The sequence below is a fragment of the Mirounga angustirostris genome, unplaced genomic scaffold (assembly GCF_029215605.1).
Source record: "Mirounga angustirostris isolate CCGP_5_RB_7025 unplaced genomic scaffold, mMirAng1.0.hap1 SCAF_8, whole genome shotgun sequence".
Classification (NCBI taxonomy): Eukaryota; Metazoa; Chordata; class Mammalia; order Carnivora; family Phocidae; genus Mirounga; species Mirounga angustirostris.
Genome location: NW_026991716.1, coordinates 12,456,330 through 12,480,550, shown reverse-complemented (window position 1 = coordinate 12,480,550; position 24,221 = coordinate 12,456,330). Strand labels below are relative to the sequence as shown.

The window sequence follows — 24,221 nt, the reverse complement described above, 5'->3', positions numbered from 1 at the left end:
GAGGCCGCCCCCCTTCCCCCCCCAGCCGTGCGGCCGCGGCGCGCGCTCCGACCACCGCTCTGCCCTCGGGTTCAGTGCAGCATTCGGGGGGCGGCGGCGTCCGGGGGCGCAGCGTTCCGCGCCTTTTCCGCTTGAGGCTATTTTGAACTCGGTGGGTTTGTCGGGACGTGATCCTCCCGTAAGCGAAGAAACATCTGTATTTTCTTCTGTCGGGTCCGTCTCTCCAAGGTCCTTCTAGGAAGACGAAATCTAGGGTCAGGCGCTCTCAGAGAAAGTGCTGAGCGTTTCCCCAGGCCTTCAAAGCGTTGGGTGAGCGGCACTTGGGAAAGCCGCGGCGCCCCGAGCGCATCCTGTTGTGCCGGCCGGAGCCGCTCCCGTGGGCGGCAGCCCCGCTATTTCCCCCGAGCCCCAGTGGCCCGGTCACGACCTCCATGCGGGGCCGGCTGGTTCCCGCGGGTTTGTGCTCAGGCTGCTGTGCGGACGGGCGGGCCCTGAGCGATGTCGCCAGGCCTTTCCTAGCAGCCCCAGTGTTGTGTCAAGAAAGCACAGATCCACCTGAATTTGTACGTAAAAACAGGTTTTATTTTTACAGTTTTCATTGCTTGGATTAGTCAGAAGCTTTGTGTTTTTGTTCACGGCTTCCTCTCTCTGTCTGTTTCTGTGCTTGGCCTGAGTGTCTTTAAAAGGTGAGGGCTTTCTGCCTGTGTTAGTGCCTCCCTCCTGCAGCTCGTCGTGCAGCTGCTTCCCCTGCATCTTTATGAGAAGGCTTGTCAGCCTCTTGCACGTCCCGTGTTAAGGCAGCATATTCCCTTTCTCTGCTCGGGAGGGCAGGACTAGGGGCCAGGGCGAGGGGCGAGGACCCCCACACCGCCCTGCCGGCCGGCCGGGCTCCTGTGTGCCTGGGCACGCGCGTCCACACCGCGCACGTCGGGGCTGCAGATGGTGCGGAACGCGCGGTTGGAGTGTCGGGGAGCTGGGTAACCAGCCGAGCTGATGGGGCACGGAGCCGCAGGGGGACAGCGTCCGGGGGGCGTCCCTGCACAGCACTCCAGACCCACGCTGCCACGTCGCGTCCCGCCCTGGTTCGTGTAGTCGCCGTCTCGGAAGCCCCAGAAGCCGAGCACTCGCAGGCGTCGCGTTCTTCTCGGGTCCTCTCCGGCCTGTGGGTGGCAGAAACCCGGCGGACGGAGGCCCCCGCGCCCGTTGGGCGCCCGTCGGTGCACCTCAGCGACGGGCATTGATTCACTTCCTAGTTGGAAGTGCTGCTCCCGGTGCCTGCTTCCGGCTTTTCATCGTTGCCCGGCAGTCGCACGTCCCGGGCACCCCGTCGGCCTGGGCGACAGCGCGGGGACAGGCCGCAGCAGAGCTCCGACGCCCCGCCCCTCAGGCCTGGCGCTCTCCCCGCAGGTCGTGCAGGAGAACGAGAACGTGGTGTTCTGCCTGGAGTGCGCGCTGCGCCACGTGGAGAAGCAGAAGTCCTGTCGAGGGCTGAAGCTGATGTACCGCTACGATGAGGTCAGTGTGCGCTGCGGGCGCGCCTTCGGAGCGGGGCCTGCGGGGCACGGCGACTGTCCCCGGCTCTCCTGGGCTGCGCCGCACTCGCCGCACGGCCCGACTTGGGGATGGAGAGTAGCGTAGGTCCAGCTTGTGTCCCACCTGACCTGGAGGATCCCAGGGACTAAACTCAGAAATGTCTTTACTTTTACAAACTCCCATTCATTCCGGGTTTCTTCGTCCTGGTAACGGTAGCTCTGTAGCCGCGAGCCCGCTGCCCACCTGCCCTGCGTGGGGGCCTGGCCCAGGCCCGTACAGCATCTCGGCAGTGGCGGCCGCCGGGGCCTCCGCTCACCCCGGTGGGCTGGGCTAAGGAAACGAGGGACAGTGCCGTCCCCCACGGCAGGGGCTGGGGTGCAGATCCGAGGGGTCGGCGGGGGGCGCGGGCCACCTGTGCACGTCCATCACAGGACAGACGAAACCCCGGGGCCTGGTTGTGGCGCATGGGGGGCCTCAGAGCCAAGTCTCTGGTCTCGGTTTTGTAAGAGAAGCCCGATTCTGGGGTTCTGGGGACAGGGCCACCTTCCCTCGCTGCGCCCCGCGGAGCTCCTGAGACACAAGGGAATTAGCCCTGTCCTTCCGCCGGCTCTGTGTCCCTTCCCCCCACTGGGCGGCCTGCAGGGGTCCGGCAGGGCCCCCGTGCGGGAGACTCCCCTGCGTCCGTCCGTGCCCCGGGAATGAGCATGTGCCAGGTCGGGGGGCGGTGGGAGTGCTTTGCGGGGCCGCCTGCCTTGTGTGGGCTGCAGACTGCGCTGGCCTCTTCCGTCCCATCTCCAGTTGAGAACCGGGTGCGCCCCCAGCAGGGCACGAGGCCAAGGGCCAGCTCTGGAAGCTGGGAGCCGGTTTTGTCCTCTTCAGGGGCCTCAGTGGACACTCGGGGCCTTTTTCCTTTGGCATCCAACTCCACAAGTCCCGTCCACCTTCCAGATGCATCCCGGGCCCGGTCGGTTCCCGTCGCTTCTGTGCCTCCGTCCTTGTTCAAGGGGCCGTGCTTTCGTGTTCCCTGTGGTCCTTTCCTCCGTCCCTTGCCCTGGCCCGTTGTCCTCGGGGGCGGACACCATCTGCAGCCCTGGCTCCGTGGCTCGGTTGTGGCCACAGACGGCAGTGCTTCTGGGGGGAGCGGGCGCCCCCGGCCCGGGGTTGTCCCCACATAGGCAGCAGGCCCGCGCCTCTGCGCCTCACCCCACAGCCTCCCGGGGTGCGCGGCCCTGCCCCTCAGACGCACCGCTCACCTTGGGACGGCCCCAGAGCCCTTCCTGGGGGCCCCCCTTTCCAGCAACAGTGGTGCTCTATCACCTGTCCTGGGCAGCACACGCTCGTCCGCCAGGCCCTCGCGCTGTGTCTTGGGGGGGGTCCCCCTCCCACAGACCCCCTCCCCACGGAGCCTCTGTCCTGCACCCTGCGGCTGCTTCTGTGGGAGGGGACTGTCCTCACATGCCACACGACAGAGCCCCAGGCGGGACTGGGCGGGGGGGATGGTGCATCCGCGGGGCTCAGGCTGTGGGCCTGGGGGGGGGGGAAGCCTTCGGCTGATGGGATGGAAAAGCTGAAAATAGACGGGGGTCTCGCTTTTAAAGCGGGAGCTTGAAGGCAGCAGGCGCTCTGGCCTCCCTGGTGCTTCGTGTCGGCAGCAGACGCCGAGCCCGGGCCGGTGAGCTCACGGGGCGCCGCCACCCGGCCGTGAGGCTCTGCAGAACGTGGGTTCGCCCCTCTCTGCCCGTCTTGGGTAGCCAGGTGGTGTGTGGGACCAGATCACTGGACAGAGAATCACGTCTGTCGGGTTCTTCTTGAAGCTTAATGGTTTTGAGGAGTAAGAAGGGCATTCGAAGCCGCCTCCTTTGTCAGCGGCTTCATCTTGGTAAATCTGAATCCGTTCCTTCTCGGGTTGGTGTGTGTGGGGTGTGTGTGTGTGTGTTCATTTGTTCCCTGGTGTGTGTGTGTGTGTGTGTGTGCGTGCACACGTTATTCCCTGGGCAATACTCACTCTGGGTTGGGTATTAGAAATGGCTTGTGAGGACCCTGCACGTCCCGCAAGCCTGGTCAGGCCTCCTGGGCCGCCCGGGGAGCCGCCGGGCCTCCTGGCAGCCGTCTGGTGGGACGCAGGGAGGGCGCTGCCTGGCCCCGTGCTGCCAGGAGGCTTCAGCCACTTGGAACCAGCTTTTAAAGAAGCTCCTCTATTTACCCTCGATTAGGTTTGCCATAAAGTGCTTTTAAAAACGGCCAGAGACGGCGCTTCCATACACGGGCGGCCCGGCTCCTTCCAGGGTGCTTTTCACTTTCTTTCCAGACGGTTTTCACTTCCCCTTTGAGACCTTCCACCCCTGTGATGAGAGCCTCCTGGTGCTGGAGGGCCAGCCTGGGACGCCTTTGAGTAAAGGAAAGGCCTCTGCCGCCCCCCTGTCCACATGGTTTCTTCCATCCCTGGTCCAGGGCGGGTGCTCATGACATGCAGGCTAGGCCATCTGCCATTTTGATAATTTGGCGCATGGTTTCTTGTAAAACTGGATGGTTTGGGAGTTGTGTGGATCTTGCGCACATCCTTGAGGCCAGTGCCTGGGTGGGAGTACCAGCGTATCGATGAGCAGACCCGCTGAAGGGAGGCTAGAGTATCAGGCTGGAGCGCCCCCCCCCCCCGCCCCCCCCAACGCGCGGTGCAGGCTGAGCCGGGCTCACAGGGCCCACAGCGCCCGCTGTCGTCCACGCCTGTGTGGGCGGCTGTGGCTCGGCGGCGAGGGGGCCGCCGTCCTCCCTGCTGCCTGTAGTCACGGGACTTCATGGGTGTTAAGCTGCCAGGGAGGGGGCCTCACTGTCCCTGAGCGATGTTCTCACTGGTTCTCGCGCTGCCGCTCAGAAGGGCCCAGGGAGCCGTTGGGGCCTCGCCCAGCTTCCAGGAAGCACGCTTGGAGGGGCCCCTCGGCTGCCCCAGGCTCGCTGTGCAATGGGGAGTCGGCGCCAAGCGTGCCCTGGGCGGTTCTGGGACGGTGGTCTTCGGTTTCTTAATTCTCTCTCCCTTTCGACCCGGAACAGGAACAGATCATCAGTCTGGTCAACCAGATCTGTGGCAAAGTATCTGGTAAGAACGGCAGCATTGAGAACTGTCTCAGTAAACCGACACCAAAAAGAGGGCCCCGCAAGAGAGCGACTGTGGACGTGCCGCCATCCCGGCTTTCATCCTCCAGTTCATCCAAAAGTGCTGCAAGCTCGTCGTGAAGATGCCAACAGCCGTGTCGACTGATAGATATTTTTTTGTAATTATTATATTCTAGTTTGGAGTACTTGCTGTAGGATTCAAGCTGTCTTTGCACTAGCTCTAAAGAAGATTTTCTTCTGGTTTTAGAGAACTGATTTTGTTTTAGCATTAAACTGTTGAACTTTTTTTTGTACTTAGAATACCTAGATACTGCAGTCAGAGTTTTGAAGCTGCCGTATATTCACTGTTTTAAAAACCCTTGAGGGGCCGTATTAATTTGTATTGCCCCTGTGGCTGAAAAACGCCTTTTCGGTTTTTTGTTTTGTTTTTGTTTTGTTTTGTTTTGTTTTCTTTGGTAACTTGGGGAAAAAAGGCTTTTTAACCCATTTTTGAAGAGGGTGAAGTTTGGAGAACAAATTTTAAAACCATCAGTCATGTGAGCAGATTTTTCTAGAGAGGAAAAGGGATAGGAGACACACACACACAAAACTTGAAAAGAAATGGCTTTACTCTGGCTGTCTTTTCTTCTGTCATGTGCAAAACGAGTTTGTAGTTTTTAAAACCGGAGAACCCCCATGTTGTGTCTTGGGGAGGTCATGGCAGCTGAAGGCGGACGTAGTTTCCTAACCCGAGGCAAAACGCGAAGAGGAGCGCCGAGGTTCTCTTTACCAGCACATCACTATGCATCTGTTTTTGGGAAAGAGGAGAGCGAGCGAAGACGACTGCCTGCCTTGGAGGGGTCACGTGAGGGACACCTGTGCCTGATTTCATTAGGAAATCCATTCTGTTATTTTTTGGTGCTGTTGGCTACTTTATCAAAAACCCTTCAATAGCATCCTTAAGAAAAACAAAAAAAGGAAAAAAAAAAAAAAGCGATCGAAGCCGTAAGTGCTTCTTTGTCCTAGATGTGCAATCTTTCTAACATTCCGTCTCCATCTCACTGCTTGTTCCCCACCTTCACGCGTCAGCATTAATCTCTCTCTTCAGTTCGTCTTGTTGACGGTCACACTCAAAGCCACTAGGAGGTCTGCAGTTCTGTTTGAATGTGAAAATGCATCTGCGCTCATCTTGTCTATTTTTTCTCTTCATGTTGTAACAAAAAGAAAGAAGAAAAAAAAAAGAATCCCATCCCTTTTGTACATACGCCTGTAAATTGTTTTAAATACTTGAGCCTTTTTCTCGGTGGGGGGGTGGGGAGGGCGCGAAGACAAGATGAAGAAAAGCCTTACGTTTCCGTTTCTTCATCGGGTGGATTGGATGCTTACAGGGTTTTTCTTGTAACATTTATAAGTGCTGCTTACATCACTGAACAACAACAACAAAATAATAATGGAGTAGCTGTTGCCCTTCTCCGGTTGTGTGTACAGTATGTGTGGAATAAAAAAGGGAACTGTTTTCACAAGCTGTTCTTTGTTTCGTAATTGGACCCACCGAGCCCGTAGCTGCCCCTGTTGCACTGAGCTTGTCAGCGGGACTGTCAGGAGCGTCCTGTGCTACACTTTGTTGGTTGTTGTTGCAGAAGACTGAACTGTTTTTGGAATATTTAACAATTACATAAACAGAGTCAAGTGTTTTCCAATGTGGTTGTCCGGTTTTTATGGCCTTGCTGTGTACTTTCCCTCTTTTTGACAGTAAACTCTGCCTCTGGCTTACAGTTTGACATTTAATTAATTTATTAGCGCTGCTCTGCACCCCTCCCGCGGGAGGGAGGACTTCATGTTGTTTATTGCCAGTTTTTTGTTTACTTTTCAGGTTTGTACTACAAGGTTTAATAATAAAAAGTTTTTTGGATATTTGTCTGTCTTGTGGAAGATGAATGAAACGAGGTCGCTTTTCTCTGGTCAAACCCCCCTCCCCCCCCCCCCCCCAATGCCAGGGAGTCAAGCCTCTGCTGGTGGCTTGCACCCCCCCCCCCCCCCCAGGTGAACGGGGGCCCCCGTGGCTGCTGTGAGCTCTTCCATTCCGAGCAGCCTGCCAGCAGGCTGGGCCGGGAGCACTGCTGAAGGGGGCCCCGCCGGGTGGCCAGCTTCCCGGCAGGAGGAGGAACAGAGAAGTGATCTGGATGATGGATCCTTCTCCTCTGGGCGCAGGTGTGTGTGCTCATGTTAAAGCAGGGACAGCTGCGGGGTGTTGATTTTGTCCTCACAGAGGGAAACCCCAGCGGACTCGGGCTACACCGTGGAGGAAGCAGATTTAGTCTCTCCAAAGGGCTTCCAACCTCCACACTGGGCCGAGCCAGGGACGTAGGGTTCCCGGCCCAGCCCTGCCAGACGCAGGCCCCTCCGTGGTCCGCGGGGCCCAAGCTGCCCTCCCTGCCCCGAAGGCCTGAAGGACGGCTCTAGCTAGAAGCCCTTCCGTACGAACTTTATTGTCAGCTGTTCTTACAGTCAGTTTCTCACACATTACTGGCAAACTGGGTAAAAACCACCTGCCTGCACAGTGAGGGGACACACGGTGGGAGCACACAGACCTAGGAGTCGCTGTCGTCCGTGTGTAACGTGGCGAGGGCTGTGTCCGCCTCCACGCCCTCCTCGTCAGACTGGACGATGGGGGACTCGCCACGGTCGCGGGGGGCCGGGGCAGCCAGCTCGGGGCAGACGGACAGCGAGGAAGGCCGCGCAGCTTGGGATTCGGCGGCCCTTGGGACCTGGAGAGTGATGTCGTGCCGGCCGACCCCCGAGGCGGGCCCTGCGAAGTGAAGAGAAACGGCCATGGAGACGGTGCAGTGGCGAAGTACCACGGAAGGCCATCCAGATGCGCACGCAGTCCGGGGGGCCCAGTCCCAGCACCCGGGCGCTGCCGAGTGAGCTGGCGGCGCCAGGGCCCCGAGCTGAGCCCGCCTTCCACACCAGCAAAGCCCAGGGCTTAAGGCACAGGCGGCACTTCTTCGAGCCGCAGCCTGTGTCACCGCCGTAACCTGGATTTCCGTATATCCTTGGGAGGAACCCTGGAGGATCAACGCTAAGAGAAAACCCCCCCGGTCTTTTGGTGGCTCTCCAACTTCACGGCAACTACAAAGGCCTGAAAGGAGGCCAAGTCACGTGCAGCTGGTCGAGTTACGGCTTGCGTCCTCCTGACTCCAGGGTACGGGGCCAGCACTCCCACCCTTCCCAGCGGCCCCGCCTCGGCGCCCCGGGACAACGGCCGGGGGAGAGCGCTGCCTCGTGGCGAAGTTAAAGGCAGCACCGCTGACGGGAAAGCTGGGGCTTGGGGGGTGGCCCTGGCCGGAGGGGACAGGAGAGCGCTTACCCGCATATGAGCAGGCCCCGCCTGGGCCTGAGGGACGGTGTCCCGCTGAGCCCGGCTCTAGGGCTGGGGCCTCGGAAAATCGTCTGCCCCACTTCCGTGACACACAGTTTGGGGAAGGCGGTGTGTAGAGGACAAGTGCCCACGGGGGTGCAGCCACCACCCAAACCAGAGCCCAGGCGGAGCAAGAGCTCCAGGAAGCACGTGCTGGGGGCGGGCGGGGCGGGGGTTCAAGCCCTGCGGGAGCCCCGGTCCCACGTCAGGCCCGACGGCCTGACTCCCACGGCCTTCCGAGCCCTGATGCAGCCCGATGGCCCCTGAGGGGGTGTGGGCCGCGCTCACGGTCTCGGCCAGGTGGCTGACGGGCAGCAGGACAAGCAGCTGAGCTCGGGCTGGCACGGGCTGACCACAGTCCTCAGAGGGCTGCCCTCTGGGGGGAGAGGGTGCGAGTATGAGTGTGACAGTGCGTGCGAGCTGGTCACCCCCACCTGAGACCGGAGACAGTGCCGTGTTGTCTTCGCCGCCGGAATTCAGGAAGACGTCCAGGGCCTCCTGGTCAGAGATGTCCATCAGATCCATCTGCTCCAGCATGTCAATGTTCACTTCCATGGACGACATGCTGCCCATGGGCTCTGGGAAGACACGGGCGCGAGAGGAAGTGACACCTTCGGTCTTGAATAACCCTTTCAGAGGTGAGCTTTGAGTGCATTAGGCTAACATGCTCAGGAGACAGAAGTTCCTGCCATTCCGAACCTTCCAAATCAGAGCAAGGACCCCTCCCGGCGAGGCGCTGCGACTCCCTCCTCGCCCAGCCTTGATGCCCGGGGACCCGTTCCGGCAGCTTTCCTGCTTGCAGGTGCCCCAGACAGCTCGCCCCTGCATGCAGCCATCCTCGCTGCTGAGCGGGGCCCTGTTTCCAAGAGCCCTCCTGCCACCACAGCTCTGCCTCCTGCCTGCAGATGCCCCAAAACGTGGTAACCCCGGCTGAAGCTATCCTTGCCCTGGTGGCCTCTTTCTAGTCCCTGCTCGAAACAGCAGACGAGGTTTGGGCAAGGCCCGCAAACTCCCTGCAGTGAAAGCACAGACTACAGGAAAGTCAAGTCGGCCCACGGGCAAGAGGAGACGACGACTGCGAGTGAGCCTGGACCCCGGGGGACGCGGCCCCCTGGTCTGGAGCCCCATTCCTACTACCTCTGTGGCCCAGAAAACCGCAAGCCCGTTGGCTTCACCATCCCAGGCGTGACAGTGTCCGGCAGAAATGAAATATTTCTGGATGCGGACATACCCTCAGCCCTGGGTCTCCCAGTTATGCAGACACACAAACTCGGCGCAGCCCAGCGCTTACGGCACGCGGGACCCTGCCACTCACAAGGAGGGTCAGCAGAAACACACGTGGGGTAACACCCCCTGCCATTTAATTTAAATGACTTAAGTATTTTAATGAACTTAAAGATGAATCAAAAAAACGGGTTAAAAGACAAACATTTGAGAGAAGCCAAATGACTTTCAGATAGGAACATTTTAGTCACCAAAATGTAGAACTTTGGGCAGGAGTTAAATGGAAGATGAGTGAGGGCCAAAGTCCACAAGAGCATGCTAGACTGAATCAACTCTCCCCTACACAGTCCAGAAACAGCGGGAAAACGCAAACGCTGAACACCGTCAGGGCTCCAGGACCAGATGCTGGGGAGCAGTGACAGTCCACGGGGCTGATTTTCCAGACCAGATTCAGGAAGACAGATAAAAGCAATCCTCACCTCCATCAGTGGAGAACGGCAGAGAGAAGGGACAGATGAGGAAAGAACAGGAAATAGTCTGACCGCTTCTCAACAGCAGAAGCCAGGAGACCGTGGAGTAAGAAGTTCAAAGAGGTGAGATGAATGTCATCTCTAAGATTCTAGAACATTAAGTGGCATTTAAGATCAAGGATCAGACACAAGCTCAGTCAGAGCTCGCCAAGTGAAGCCGCTCTGGGCACGCAGGGCCGAAGGGGCCGGGCAGCTGGTCACAGCGTACCCAGTACTAGAGGACTGAGCGCAGGCGACAGGAGCCGCAGGGGGTATGTGGGGAGCCCACGCGGTGTGAGGCCCTGCACCGGGCGGGGGAGGGAGGGAGGGAGGACCGGATCATCTTGAGGCACGGCACCCTTAACGGTCACCCTAAGATTCGAAGTAAAGAGCAAAACACTTCTGTCCCTAAGCTGGAGGGAGCTTACTCAAGCTTAGGTGACCTCCCCGAAACGGCAACATCCAAAGCCACGTGGTCAGCATGGACTCGGCCACGGTGTGGACTGGGTCACGGCCTCGCAGTCCTGCTGTGTCACAGCCCGACCGGTCAGGGCCACTGTGCCCACTGGTCAGATGCGGGCCCCATGGGGGTGCCGGCCGCTGGGCTGGAAACAGGCAGGTTTTCCTTTATGGGTATGAAGGCCTGTCAGCACGGCCTTTGTGGCTACTGGCCTTGCTTTGGCTGCAGTTTTGAAAGGTCCGGAGTCTCCCTTTCCTTTCGGTCTGTCCTGTCCTGTTCGAGAACAGGAGTAGGACTTTGAGAAAAACTGGATTAACAAGCATCGAATGGCACCAAGAAAGATGGTAATGAAGCCACGTATGTCAGTAAGCCCAGGAAATGTAAATGAATCAGATTTGCCAGTTGTAACAGGTTATAAGACTGAATTAAAGTGATTAAAATCTACCTATGTTTCATTCCTAGCAGACACTCCTAAAACATAAGGACATTAAAACACACGAAAAGCTTAAGAAAAATGGAAAGTAGATAACGTGAAAGCTGACACAGTAATTTTAATAGGAAACAAAACACACTTTAAGGGAAAGCAAAAATACTGGGGTAAAGTGTAGTACTTAGTAAAGGTTCCGTTCGCCAGGAGGACAATTCAAAATTTCTGTGTGATGATATAATTTCTGGCTACGTTTAAAGAATGGCAGACAAAGAAGATCTAAGAAATCCATAATTATGAGGGGAAGGAGGGCTTGATATACCTCTTGGATAATTACATAACCAAACGCTATAAAATTTAGTGATAGGGAATATTTGAACAGCCCAACTTACAAGCCTGTTGCAATGAGTACACGCAGAACCCTCTCATTTAGAATCTTGCTCTCAAATATACATGAAACATGCAGACAAACTCTTAAGTCTTGAATTAAAAAAAATCAAAATCCCGTTCTCTGACAACCACAAGGAAGTTCATTAGAAATCAGTAACAAACGGTAACTGGAAACACCTTCACGCATTATTTAAAGACACTTCTGAACAGTTCACAAGTCAAATAAGTCATAATGGAAAATCTGAAAAACCCAGGAAGAACTATTACTTGTCAAAACTTGTAGAATTCTGTTAAAAGGGGTGAACTTTAACCTCGTGAAACATTCATAGCTCTGCCTTATTCAGACAAGAATTCTGAAAATCAAGCACAGATGGCCAACTTAAATTAGACCAAAACCCAAAAGACCACCACCTGAAAATCCCCAGCACTGAGGAAGAGAACTTCATGAACTAAAGATTCAAAAGAAAACAAAACTAAAAGTTGAGTCTTTGAGAAAACACTTAAAAACAGATGTTCTGGGTAAGATTCATCACGAAGGGGTCAATGGCACAAACGAGCAATTTGAGGGAGGCCGAAGCAAAGCTTGCCCCGAATGCCAGAGACGGAGACGTGCACCGCAGGCACCACTGTGCGAACGTATTTGCGAACTACAGATGCGCAGGACAGATTCCGTGGAAAACTTGCTAAAACTACTAAGAAACGGGAAACCTCTGTAACTATCATAGGGAAAGCATGGGCAGCTCTTGCCACAGAGAGGACTGGCCCCCCAGCAGTGTCCGAGGCACGTTCCCCGAACGCCGGGGAAGAGAAGTGAGGAGAGCTGCTGCACGTGGGCACAGAGCAGGGCTCCTGGAGGGTGGTGCTCCCTCCGTGTAGGAGCTGAACTCAACTACAGCCAACGTCTTCAGGGAGCTTTTCACAGGACCTGGAAATCGGACTCCCACGTTTCTACGGAAGGACGAAGAGCCCAGAAGGCCAAGGCAACCACAAAGGAGCGAGAAAGCGCCAACGTGTGCAGGGGTGTGCAGGACTCGCCATGAAACACTCCACCTGAGGCCCCAACACCCTGGACCAGAGGATTCTTTGTCGTGGGGCTGTCCTGTCTACTGGCGGATGGCCAGCAGCATCCGTCCGTCTGTCTGCTAGATGCCAGCAGCATGCCCCTGCCCCGAGCGCCCCACCACGGTGCAGACAGGGGACAAAACTGTCCCCGCTTGAGAACCGCTGCTTACTGAAGAATTCGGATGGTACGGTTGGGGCTCCAGGCTAGACACACGGAAGAACAGGTCGGAGAAGAGGGCCTAGGACAGAGGCCCCACTGCAACAAGACACCCAGCAGCAGTGGGGGAAGAATGCTGGGGTGGAGACAACAGTACCAAAACTGGGTCCTTCCCTCACGATCCGCAGAAAGACCAACTGGTGGTGGATTTAAGAGCCAAGTATGGAATGGAAAACACTGAAACTTTACAAATGAAACACAGTAGGATGTTCTTATAACTTGCAGCTCTAGCCAAGTTCTACTTGTGTGTTACTTGGAGGGAAGGAGTTCCTGAGCGAGACGCAAAAGGACAAACCATACACAATGAAATGGGCAAAGCTGATCACATTAAAATAAACACACACTGAGCAAAGGCCACTCTAGGATCGATAAGCCATGGGTCAAATGAAGGTGACGGCCTCGGATTATCATGAAAGGCCAATACCACGGGTATAAGACTACGGACAATCAAGGAAATGCAAATCAAAACCCAAATAAGAGGTCATTTCGTACAGGTTGGCAAAAACTTAAATCTCTGGCTCTAACAAGTATTGACAAAGATGAGGAGTGATCAGAACATGCACATACTGCTAGGGACGCTGTAAACGGGTATGGGGATTTTGGCAGGTAATTGACCATCTAGTAAAAATAAAGATAAGCACATCAAATGACTCTGTAATTACTATCATCGGGATACACCCTAAGGAAACAGTTCTCAAAGCGTGGCCCCCAGGGCCAGCAGCCTCTAGCATTCCCTCACCCCAGAACTGGTCAGAAATGCGAATTCTCAGGCCCCACCCCAGACCTACTAGATCAGAAACCCTGGAGTGGGGCCAGCCCCCGTGTGAGCAGCCCTCCTGGTGACGGTGAGGCTGGCTCAAGTTTAAGACCCACGGCCCTAAAGAAACTCTCCTCACATGTACCAAGACGCACGGGAATATCCTTCTTAACGGTGGTGTTTTTAGTGAGAAAGAACCTGAAACAACGAAAACACCATCGACACAATGAATAGATTTCCATATATTCATTCAGTAGATCTGGAAATTATTTAAGAGTGAAAAGGAACAAATGAGGCTGAAATGAGCCGGAATGGACAATGGTCAGAATACGTGCCCAGAAAGCCAGCATGCAGTGCAGCACCCATCTGCGTCTACGCGCAGCCGAGGCGGCCGGAACCAGGAGCGCGGCTGGTCCCTCTGGAGGGGGGCCCTCACTGGTATGGGTGCTCTTAGTTCTTGAGCTGGGTGGTTAGTACATGGGTGTTTTTTTTTTTTTTTTTTGAAAATATACCAATAGTTTATCAAGTCAGTCACAAAAGTCCACTTTCCAAAGTAATGCACTGCAAGAGATGAGTTTTGAGACAGTATATGGGTGTTTATGTTATTCCTTACACCTCTGTGTATATTTGGAATATTTCATAACATTTTTTAAAATATCTGAAGCAAATCTGGGAAAACATTAAAATGCTAAATCTGGAAACAGAAGTATGGGACATTTTCAGTTCTTTTCTGGATATTAAAATACTTCCTAATTCAATGAAAGCCAGTAATGGATCAGAGTAAATTTCCAATAAAAATTTTATTTCTAAATAAAACCCTCACGGGGAAGTAATTATACAAAGTTAAATCCATAAGCTGATGACTGTGTTTGAGACACTCCTCCAACTCAAGATAGTATCCTGGGGGGGCGGGTAAGACACTATATGAATTCTAGTTTGGTGCATTTTTATCTATTAATTCTCCTCTAACTTTGCTAATCTTGCCCACACATCCTTTCCTTCTCTTTCCCAAGCACTGAGTCCATCCTGGAACATCCAAGGGCTGAGTCAGGGCACAGGGGGACACCCCTGGCTCCAGGATTTGACTCTGCTGAGCTCCACAGGGCCCCCTTGGGAGCCGGAGATCCATTGTAGGAACACAGATACAGAGCAGGGCGTCTCCAAGGTGATCTATTCATTACTAGCTGTACCCTCAACATACCCTGGCTCGCAACGAAGACCACTGAAGCCAGGTCTGGACCACACCAGGCTGCTGTGCCTGGACTGCACTCAGACCCGCTGGGCGCCAGTGGCTCCCAGTTCCCCTCCGAGGCTTGGCACATCTGGTGGTGCCCTTGTGTCTCCAAGTGCGGGACGCCCCACGCTCTGCGGGTTCTCCAGCCTCACCCGACCCAGGTCGCCCGAGGTCCCTTTACCCTTTACTCGGATACTTTTCTGGGTAAAATTTCCCATGCCTTTGTCTTCATTAAAAAATGATGCTTTGGAAAGTGAGAAAAATTCAGACTGCTATTTCTGATTTAGTGGAAGGAGTCCAAAATACCATGTTCACTATGGAGATTTTTTTATCTTGACTGATTCTCCTACACGAGACCTCCCCACGTTCATCCTTGGGAGAGGACTGCTGGGGAAGACAGGCGTGTGGGACTCGCCAGGCTGGGAAGCCCAAGGGACGGCTCCCAACAGCCCTGTGGAGAGATGCTTGTTATCTGCAAATGTCCTTCCAGCTCTGGCTGCAGCAGAAAGCGAAAAAGCCCAAATCTTCCAATTTTCTTCTTCAGTGCTTTCAAGACCACACAAAGGGGTGCCTTTAGGAGGCGAACAGGCTGAGATGAGGTGGGGAGGGCTGGGCCTCCCCTAAGGGGATTAGCGTCCTCCGCAAAGACATGCCCGAGGGGGGCTCTCACTGCCACGTGGGGGTGCGACGAGATGCAAGCCCAGGAAGAGGGCTTCTCCCCTGGGAGCCGAACCTGCCGGCACCTTGATCTTGGACTTGAGCCTCCAGAACTGTGGGAAATAAATGCCCGCGGTTTAAGCCACCCGTGTCTGGGGGTTTGTTACAGGGGCTCACACTGAGACGTCCTCCTCCTCACCCCTGCACACGACAGGACCCACATCCCTGCAGCAAACGGGCCGCTCACTCCATAACCAGCACCAAACCCTGGAGCAAAGGAATAGCGTGCGTGTTCTGAGGAAACGGGCAGCCTGACCTTCCTAGATGAAGACAGACTTTAGGTCGGAGGCATACAACAGGGAAAGCCAAGTCCAGAGAGACGAAGACGCTCATCTTCAAACCTGTCCGACCCACTGCAAGAAAGCCTTAGCCACCCGACGCGTCCTCTGGTGCTTTCCAAGGCATTCAGATATTACTTCTCATCAGTTTTCTCTGCATTATTTTCCTTCCTTGTTTTTGATTTCTTTAGCCTCTCCTGGGGGAGGCCACAGGATAGAAAGGGAAGGAAGAGCGTGAGGTACGTCGGGGGGTGTGGTGAGGGGCGGGGGAGCCCAGGGAGGCTGAGGACAGTCAGATCTGGGGAGGCGGGGGGGTCTCTGGGGCGCTGAGGGGCAGGTGAGCCCAGAAGGCCTGGCCGTCACTGCTCCTGCCCGAGAGGAATGGAAGCTGCCACGTAGGCCCCCGGCTCTCAAAGGTGGGATGAGGGACTCCGTCCCTGATGCCTCCCCTGCTCCGCTTGTTCCTGGGAACCATCGAGATGCAGACAGACATTTATGCACCTAGATGTGCCTCACACAACCATTTATAAAGGTAAAGAATCGACACGTTCAGCTAGGAAGCTGGTTAAACGTAGCACAGCGTACATCCTGCCGGTGAGGACGCACCTCTGAACCCACGCCCTTCTAAGGAATTCTTAACACGGGGACTGATGCCCGTGGAGTGACTGGACGTAGGTACGCTGTGGTAGCAGTTACGTACACAGACTGGGAAAGAACCACCCCGAAAATAGTAACAGATTATTCTGTGCCGGAGAATTAAGGGTAATGTTGGTCTTTTTTAGTTTTTAATAAAACGTATTTTATGTTTTCTAAGTATCTCCAATTAAAGCCTAGAGCTACAGGAAGGCGCAAAAACCACAAGACAGACGTGGCATGACGCATCCACTCTGAGTTTTGGGGACTGATACCAGAATGGACTGCAGGGGACTGTGCCCCACGACCCGGCCGGGGGATGCAGTGTGACACGGTCTCGGTCCCCCGCTGCCAGCGACCCTCTCCCCCACTTGCCTCTCCTCTCCGCTATCTGCAGGTAACCTGTGGAGAGGTACTGCTCCATGTCCTGCTGGAAGGCCTCCTCGAAAAACTTCTGCCGCTCCTTCAGCTTCGCTTGCTGGGCGTGCTCCATTTCCAGGACCTTCTGGGTGTGCTCGGCATCGAGTTCAGCTAAGGAAACAGAACACTCTGGGTCAGGGTTTGAGAAGGGGCGGGGAGACAGGAAACGGGAATACATTCGTACTCCTGCGAGCCTCCAGGCTGAGAGGCCGGTGCCCCGACGGAGACGCAGGCCGCCTCCCGTCCCCCAGTCTGGGGCCCTTCCTCCAGTCCCCAGCGTGCCAGGCCCTGGCCGTCCGTGCCTTTGCCTGTGCTGTCCCCCCACTCCTGCCTGCAGTGACCTTCCCAGCACACCTCCCACTTCGTACAGAACAGCTTTCGGGCAGACAGGCGGACAGGGCCCTAGACAGAGGCTGCCCTCTGCCCTCCCCCAGCGCGGAGCCAGGCGCACAGGAAGCACCAAGTAAGGGAGCAAGGACGCAGCTGCTGGGGTGCAGTGGCCACGGGGGGTCTGGGCTTCACTGCTCACCAGCCATGCAAGCTGCCCGACATCCGTCAGCCTTCCTGAGCTTCACGGGGCCCATCTGAATTTGGGACAGGAATATTAACCCAATACTGACACGCGACGTCAATGGAATCGTGCTGAAAGAACTTTACGATTAAAGTGAGCAGGGACCCTTCAAGTTGGGGCCGAGTCCGTACGAGCAGGCAAGAGCCATCAGTCGGCGGCACGCCGGCAAGAACCCCACACTGGCCTCCTGGGGCCTCACCGTCCTCCGCGCCCCTGTGGAGACACTGGGTCAGGCGTATACCATCGTTTGCCCTGTACGTGGGCCACAGGTCATGAATTCTCGGGTCCTCTGGGCGTCACACGGCAGTGGGCACCCACTCGATACGGCCCCCAAGATCCCCGGCCCCCTGGGGCACAACCCCGTGTGACCCCCAGGCCATGACTGCATCGGATTTCCCCGCCACAATTAGCTTAGGCCCCGTGGCATGGCTGATGTGCAGAAAGAGAGGCCGTCGGGCCGGCCTGCCCTGCCCCGGCTCTTCAAGGCCCCTGCACTGTTCCTGGACAAAGTGATGTAACCAGGGACATCCTCCCGTGCAGGCTCCAAAGCGCGGGGGCCGGTCGGCAAGGCCCCCAGGCGGTGTTCAGGGATGGACAGCAGTCCCCGGGGCGGGGGCCACCAGCGCAGAAACAGGGACCTCCTCCTGCAAGCTCCGCCGATGACCTGACCGAGCGTGGAAGCGGGTTCCTCCCCCGACTCTCCGGACGGCAGTGCAGCCTGGTCGGCACCCTGCTGGCGGCCCGTGAGGCCCGGGGCCTGGACCGACTGTCCTATAGGCTGTGAGCAGAGACATCTGTGCTGTTTATTTAGCCACGAAGCGTGTGCTGGTCTCTTAGGCAGCAACACGGGGACCCTGCAAGTAAACTGCATCAGTTCCAGCCCCTGCCCAAATCGGACCGGTGGAAGACTCAAAAAACGACAACTGGAGGTATTTCCCTTACGCAAATATTTTGCAACGACTACCTTGTGGCAGACACGACGCTAGGCTGAGTTTGGCAGAACAGAACGTGTCCACTACCTTACTGTCGTGGAATAAACTGAGGGCCCCAAACACTGAAAAATAATTTCACTGAAGACATTATTCCCCACAGTTTACCCTTGGGGTGTTAGAACTCCTCTAACTCAATAATAAAAAAAATCCAATTACAAAATGGACAGAGAATCTGAATAAACACTTTTCTTAAGAAGACATACAAATGACCAACAGGTACACGAAAAGATGCTCAAACATTACTAATCACCACAGAAATGCAAACCAAAACCACAGTGAGAGAGACCATGTCACATCTGCTAGAATGGCCATCACTGGGAAGACATGAGATAACAGGTGCTGGTGAGGATGCGGGGAAAGGGGAGCCCCCATGCACTGTGGGTGGGAAGGCAAGCTGGTGCAGCTGCTGTGGAAAACAGGATGGAGGCTCCTCAAAAAATTAAAAATAGAATCACCCTACAATCCAGCACTCACACTTCTGGATTACATATCCAAATGAATGAAAACAGCATATTGAAAAATTATCTGCACTCGAGCATTATTCATGATAGCCAAGATATGGAAGAACCTAAGTGTCTGTCAGGAATGAATGGATGTGGGGGGGGTGTGTGTGTGTGTCCGTCCATAGGCATACAACGGAATACGACTCATTCATGAGGAAGAAGGAAATCCTGTCATTTGTGACACTATGGACAGGCCTTGAGGGCGTTACGCTAAGTGTGACAAGTCGGACAGAGAGAGACAAATCCTGCACACTACTTAGATGTGAACTCTAGTAGAAACGGAGAGTAGAATGGTGGTTACTAGAGACCAGGCGGTGGGGGAAGTGGGGAGATGTGGGTCACAGGGTACAAACTTGCAGTTAGAATACATCTCATGTAAAACACTGTGGTTATAGTCAACAGTACTGTATTATATACTTCAACGTTGCTAAGAAACTAGATCCTAAGTGTTCTGACCACAAAAAAGAAATGATAGTTTTGTGAGGTGATGGAGGTGTTAGCGGACGCTACAGTGGTAATCAGACTGCAATATACGCTTGCATTAAATCAGCACGTACACCTTAAACTTCCACAATGTTATATGTCAATTACATATCAATAAAAAATCCTTGGGGTGTTACCAAGTGATTTTTTTTTTTTAGTAGGCTCCATGCCCAGTATGGAACTCATGACCCTGAGATCAAGAGTGAGCTGAGATCAAGAGTTGGATGCCCAACCGACTGAGCCACCCAGATGCCCCTGCAGTGATTTTTAACAACAAAAATACATAAAACTTATAGTGAACAATGGTCTACGAGGGCCAGTGTGCTCTGCCTTAGTTTCTTCACCAATATTCAACACCATATTTCACAAATGCTGAGAACATAATCCTATATGCATGATATACCTTAAAAATTCAATAATGGAATATGTTTTTTTAAAAAAGATTTTATTTGAGACAGAAAGCGAGAGCGAGCAAGCATGAGCAGGGTGAGCGGCAGAGAAGGAGACTCCCCCTGAGCAGGGAGACTGATGCGGGCCTCGATCCAGGGACTTGGATCAGGACCTGAGCCAAGCCGAATGCAGATGCTTAACTGACTGAGCCACCCAGGCGCCCCAATGGAGTAGGTTTTTGATCCCAAATCAGTTATAGTCTCCAGTACTTAGACTATTCTGGGCATTCTTCTTGTATTCTAACCTACATCCATGCAAGCAATACAAACTAGCATTAACCAAGCCACACCAACAAAAAGGAAACCTTCCCCACTTCATATAATTCCAGGCATTACACCTACAATGTGCCTTCTCTTCACACTATTATAAAATCACTATGGGCATTCTCTGTATTTCCATGTCACCCTAACTAACCCCATATCATAGGTCTGTTTACAGGAAGATGGTCTGGAAGGAGCACAGGTTTTGGAATCAGTCCAGGTAGGGTCCTATCCCTTTTAGCAGATATCCCTGAGACTACTTCCTGCAGACGCCGGTTCCCTTGTCTCTCCATATTTCTGCTCATCATTACTACTACTTATTCTTGGAGTCTTGGGGAACCTCAAACCACAGAGCCCAGAAGTTCTGGGGAATTAAAACAGCTCTCAACCAGAAATCAGTGTATCAATGTTCCAGTCTCCCACCCTTTGCATGGATAATTCTAGGAGGCATTCTGAACACTTCCCAGAGATCCTGGGGGAAATGCAGCCCCTTGGCTCTAGCGTCGACTTTAATAACACATCCCTGTCTTGGCTTTTCCTCCCATGCTTGCTCTCTGCGTCCTCACTCCTGCTCCCCGGGACCGCCTCCCACACAAACTACCTGCAGCAAGATCCTCACCCCAGGCTCGGCTTCCAGAGAAACCCACACTAGCCTATCTAGGACTAGCTATCACGTAACCTCCCTGTCAACGTCCTCCTCTGTATGAGAAAGGTAAAAACACCTATTCTGTAAGTGGTTGGCAGGACTAAATGAGGGAAGAGACGTGAATCACCAGGCACACAGCACTGACCAAGAGCTGACAGATCCTGACAGCAGTATTTGAAATAATGGATTCTTGAACAGGAATATTATGAAAAAGGAATATGAAACATTACCACGAGCCAGGATGCGCACGACACTGAGAATCACCCCAGCTCTCTTAGCCCCGCTCGGGCACTTCGGAACCAGCCACCTTTCAGCGGCCTTACTACCTCGGCGCGGAACTGAGTGGACTCGGAAGAGGGGACGGAGGGGACTGAAGAGGATGTCTCCTCATCTGTTTCACTTTGGCCATCAACCTCTCTGCTCAAACGCTTCCTGGCTGCCAAGTGCATTCGAGTAAGTCAACCCTAAAGCAGATTAAATATGCTTCAAACACTTCAAGCCAAGTTCACTTAATCTTTAGAAAAAAATAATTCCAGAATAAGCAGCTCAAAAACAGATCAATGTAGAAATCAAAAGGGGTTTTCACTAAAGAATACCTTGTTTTAACCAAATTAAGATTTTCTATAGACAGTTGTATAGCTTGAAAACTTTCATTCTTCTCAAGACTTCTGCTTCAAAAGTTCAGTTCTCTCCTGTTTCTGAATTACAAGTCCTATGTTTGTTTGTTTTTAAGATTTTATTTATTTATTCATGAGAGAAAGGCAGAGGGAGAGGGAGAAGCAGGTCCCCTGCAGAGCAGAGAGCCCCGCGTGGGGCTTGATCCCAGGACCCTGGGATCACGACCTGAGCCGAAGGCAGACGCTTAACCGACTGAGCCACCCAGGCACCCAGTCCTATGGTTTTTTATCTTAAGCTTTCTATACTGGAATGAAATCTAATCATGTGTCAACCCTCACAAAAGCAGGGGGTAAGGTAGATCAGGGAATTTAAAATGACTTAAAGAAGAGGAAGAAGATCACAATTTTTTGTTTTCAAGCATGTAACGCAGTCGTTATTGGAAATACTGGCGACCGCCCGACGACGGCCTGTACCTGACGTCTGAGCTGACCACGTGGCGACAGTCAGCGAGCAGCACAGCAGGGCCCCCCGAACCAGCTCCACGCTCAGGGTCACGATGAAAAAGCACAGGGCGGACGGTAGCCGTGCAGAAGCTGCACCCCGGCCTCGGGCCTGAGCGAGAAGGTTCTAGTGCTGCGGGTCGCCCTGCCGTGAAGCCAGCTCTCACCACCGGACAGCCACATCTGGGGCTGCTGCCACCGTGGGAGGCCGCCTGTGGGAGGGTTTCAGATCTAGAGGTTTCGCAGCATCTGGATGTTAGAATGACTGTGGAAAAATATAAATGCTAGAACATTTTCTACAAGGAAAAATGACCCCTTGTTCATGCTTAAGAGGTCATTCATTATACTGGGAAAAGCAAGACAAATGCAAAGATTTAAAGAGCTTCAACACAGGGGCGCCTGGGTGGCTCAGTCGTTAAGCGTCTGCCTTCGGCTCAGGTCATGATCCCGGATCCTGGGATCGAGCCCGCATCAGGCTCCCTGCTCGGCGGGGAGTCTGCCTCTCCCTCTCCCGCTGCCCCTCCCCCCCACTTGTGCTCTGTCTCAAATAAATAAATAATAAAAAAAATAAAGAGCTTCAACGTATAACCTTAAGGTTAAAAAGAAGAAGAAGAAGAAGAAAATGAACCCACACCCAAGCAGCACTGGCTTTCCTGCGGAAGGCAGGAGTGATCGTTTCACTCCGCTACCAGCTGGGGCCGCGCCGCCACGGTCCGGCCCGCTTCCTGCGACTGCTGCGTCCACGCGGGCCGCCACTACCAACTCCACATGCATACTTTCTCAAAACAACAAAAGGTCCCATTACCAGGGAAGATGGTATCAGCAATTCCCAATCACAGGTTTTAAGGGCCATAAGAGTGGCGCAGGGTATGTACATATATGAATCCACTGAGCTCCTTTCAGGACTGGCTTAAGCCATGGCACACCTGCGCCTTCTGACAAAGCTGGTGAGTACCCACAGATGGTGAGGTGTGAAGGGCTGAAATGGCCTCCAAGACTGCGGGGAGCCAAGCAAGACAGGGATGATGTAAGGAACACAGGATAAACCTCTCAAGTAGAGTTGACGATAATCTCTTGAATCCAAAAATGTTAGAAGAGAAACAGTGAAATTTCCTAAGTGTGAGAGTTAAGAAAAATCCTGGTAATCTCTATGTAACATTTAAATATCCAGAACATTTTTCATTCAAGCTAATTAACCAAGAATAAAAATAAATTTAAAATCTAGAAGATAGGGCGCCTGGGTGGCTCAGTTGGTTAAGCGACTACCTTCGGCTCAGGTCATGATCCCGGAGTCCCGGGATCGAGTCCCGCATCGGGCTCCCTGCTCGGCAGGGAGCCTGCTTCTCCCTCTGACCCTCCCCCTCTCATGTGCTCTCTGTCTCTCTCATTCTCTCTGTCTCAAATAAATAAATAAAATTAAAAAAAAAAAAAAAACAATGTTAAAATCTAGAAGATATTTACAATTCAGATGTTTTTAGATGGTTAGAGCATAAGAATTCTGTGACAGTCAAGTGCATGCGACAGGATCCAGGCAAATCTCGTGAGGTCTCTGAACATTTCTAAACACAAACAGGTCAACAGGTCAGCAGGGGCGCCCGGGGGGGCTCAGTCGGTTGAACCTCCGCCTGTGGATCTCAGCTCACATCTCGATCTCAGGGTCAGGAGTTCAAGCCCACTGGGCTCCATGATGGGTGTGGAACAAATGCCCTTCCAGATGGTTTTTGATAAAAACTTCACTGCTGACAGACTGTCAAACCCCATGGCCACTAAAAGACCATACTAAATTCTGTCCATGTGATAGAATTTAAACCCTGGGACTAATGTTTTTCATGCTTCTAACGATCTGCATTTATTTAACAGTTCTTTATGGATGCATGAATAATGCATGTACACTGTGGAAAAATTTTAATTCTTAAAAAGCACAAATAATCGGGTGAAAATCCCCCTTAAGTATCAATGAATAGATGACCTCTGCCAGCATTTGGTGTACATTCACCAGATTGTATTTTGTCCTATTAGGCTGAACTGTACAAAACTGCAACATCCGATCCCCCCCCCCTTTTTTTTAGTGTCATTAACATAGTTGTTGTTGAACTTTTTACTTTGAAATAGTCACAAGTTCATGGGATGTTGTCAAGAACAGGGTGTAGAGGGCAGCCCCATGCACCCCCCAAGCCTCCTCCAATGCTAACATCTTAGACAATTATGGTGTAACATCAAGACCAAAATAAATGACATTGGTACAATTCCCAGAGGTCATTCGGATTTCATCATTCACTCCCTCGAGTGTGTGAGCGTGTGCATGTGGGGGGAGCTCTATGCAGTCTTATTCCAACTAACAGTTGGGATACAGTCTTGTGCAACAAACCATAATCAGAATATCCAGCTGTGCCAACCCCCGAGACCCCCCCTCATGTTACCCTCTTGTGACCACACCCTCCTCCCCAACCAGGAATCTGGTCTCCAAATCTATTAATTACATTATTTCACAAATGTTACAGAAGGAATCATGCAGTATATATCCTTTTGGGATTGGCTTTTTTTCACTCGGCATAATTTCCTTGAGGTTCATCCCAGCTGGTGCACATGCGGATAATTTGTTCCTTTTTATTGCGGAGTAGGATTTCATGGTATGGACGTACCACAGCTTAACCATTCCCTCATGGAAGGACAGCTGAGTTGTTTCCAAATCTGACTAATAAAGCTCCTATGAACATTTGTATACTAGTTTTTGGATGAAAATAGGTAATTTCTGAGATTAATGCTCAAAAATGCAATTGCTGGGTCGTAACATACATGCATTTTTTTTTTTTTTTTAGTTTTGAA

The 24,221-nt window shown here is 53.2% G+C and overlaps 2 protein-coding genes across 12 annotated transcripts in view; one reads left to right on the top strand and one right to left on the bottom strand.

Annotated features, from left to right (window-relative positions):
• JARID2 (jumonji and AT-rich interaction domain containing 2) overlaps positions 1 to 6,537 on the top strand; it is a 260,030-nt gene extending 253,493 nt beyond the window's left edge. For 8 of the 10 annotated variants that reach the window (XM_064597150.1, XM_064597151.1, XM_064597149.1 and 5 more), the window contains 2 exons: positions 1,408 to 1,515; positions 4,582 to 6,537. In XM_064597150.1, the coding sequence (XP_064453220.1) occupies positions 1,408 to 1,515; positions 4,582 to 4,764 (291 nt within the window). In that variant the 3' untranslated portion in view covers positions 4,765 to 6,537. The remainder of the gene's footprint in view (positions 1 to 1,407; positions 1,516 to 4,581) is intronic. The other 2 variants (XM_064597152.1, XM_064597156.1) reach the window with 2 other exon arrangements.
• A 555-nt stretch (positions 6,538 to 7,092) lies between these two features.
• DTNBP1 (dystrobrevin binding protein 1) overlaps positions 7,093 to 24,221 on the bottom strand; it is a 121,400-nt gene continuing 104,271 nt past the window's right edge. For both annotated transcript variants that reach the window (XM_045866342.2, XM_064597148.1), the window contains exons 8-10: positions 16,328 to 16,483; positions 8,479 to 8,622; positions 7,093 to 7,432 (exon numbers count right to left, since the gene is read on the bottom strand). In XM_045866342.2, the coding sequence (XP_045722298.1) occupies positions 7,215 to 7,432; positions 8,479 to 8,622; positions 16,328 to 16,483 (518 nt within the window). In that variant the 3' untranslated portion in view covers positions 7,093 to 7,214. The remainder of the gene's footprint in view (positions 7,433 to 8,478; positions 8,623 to 16,327; positions 16,484 to 24,221) is intronic.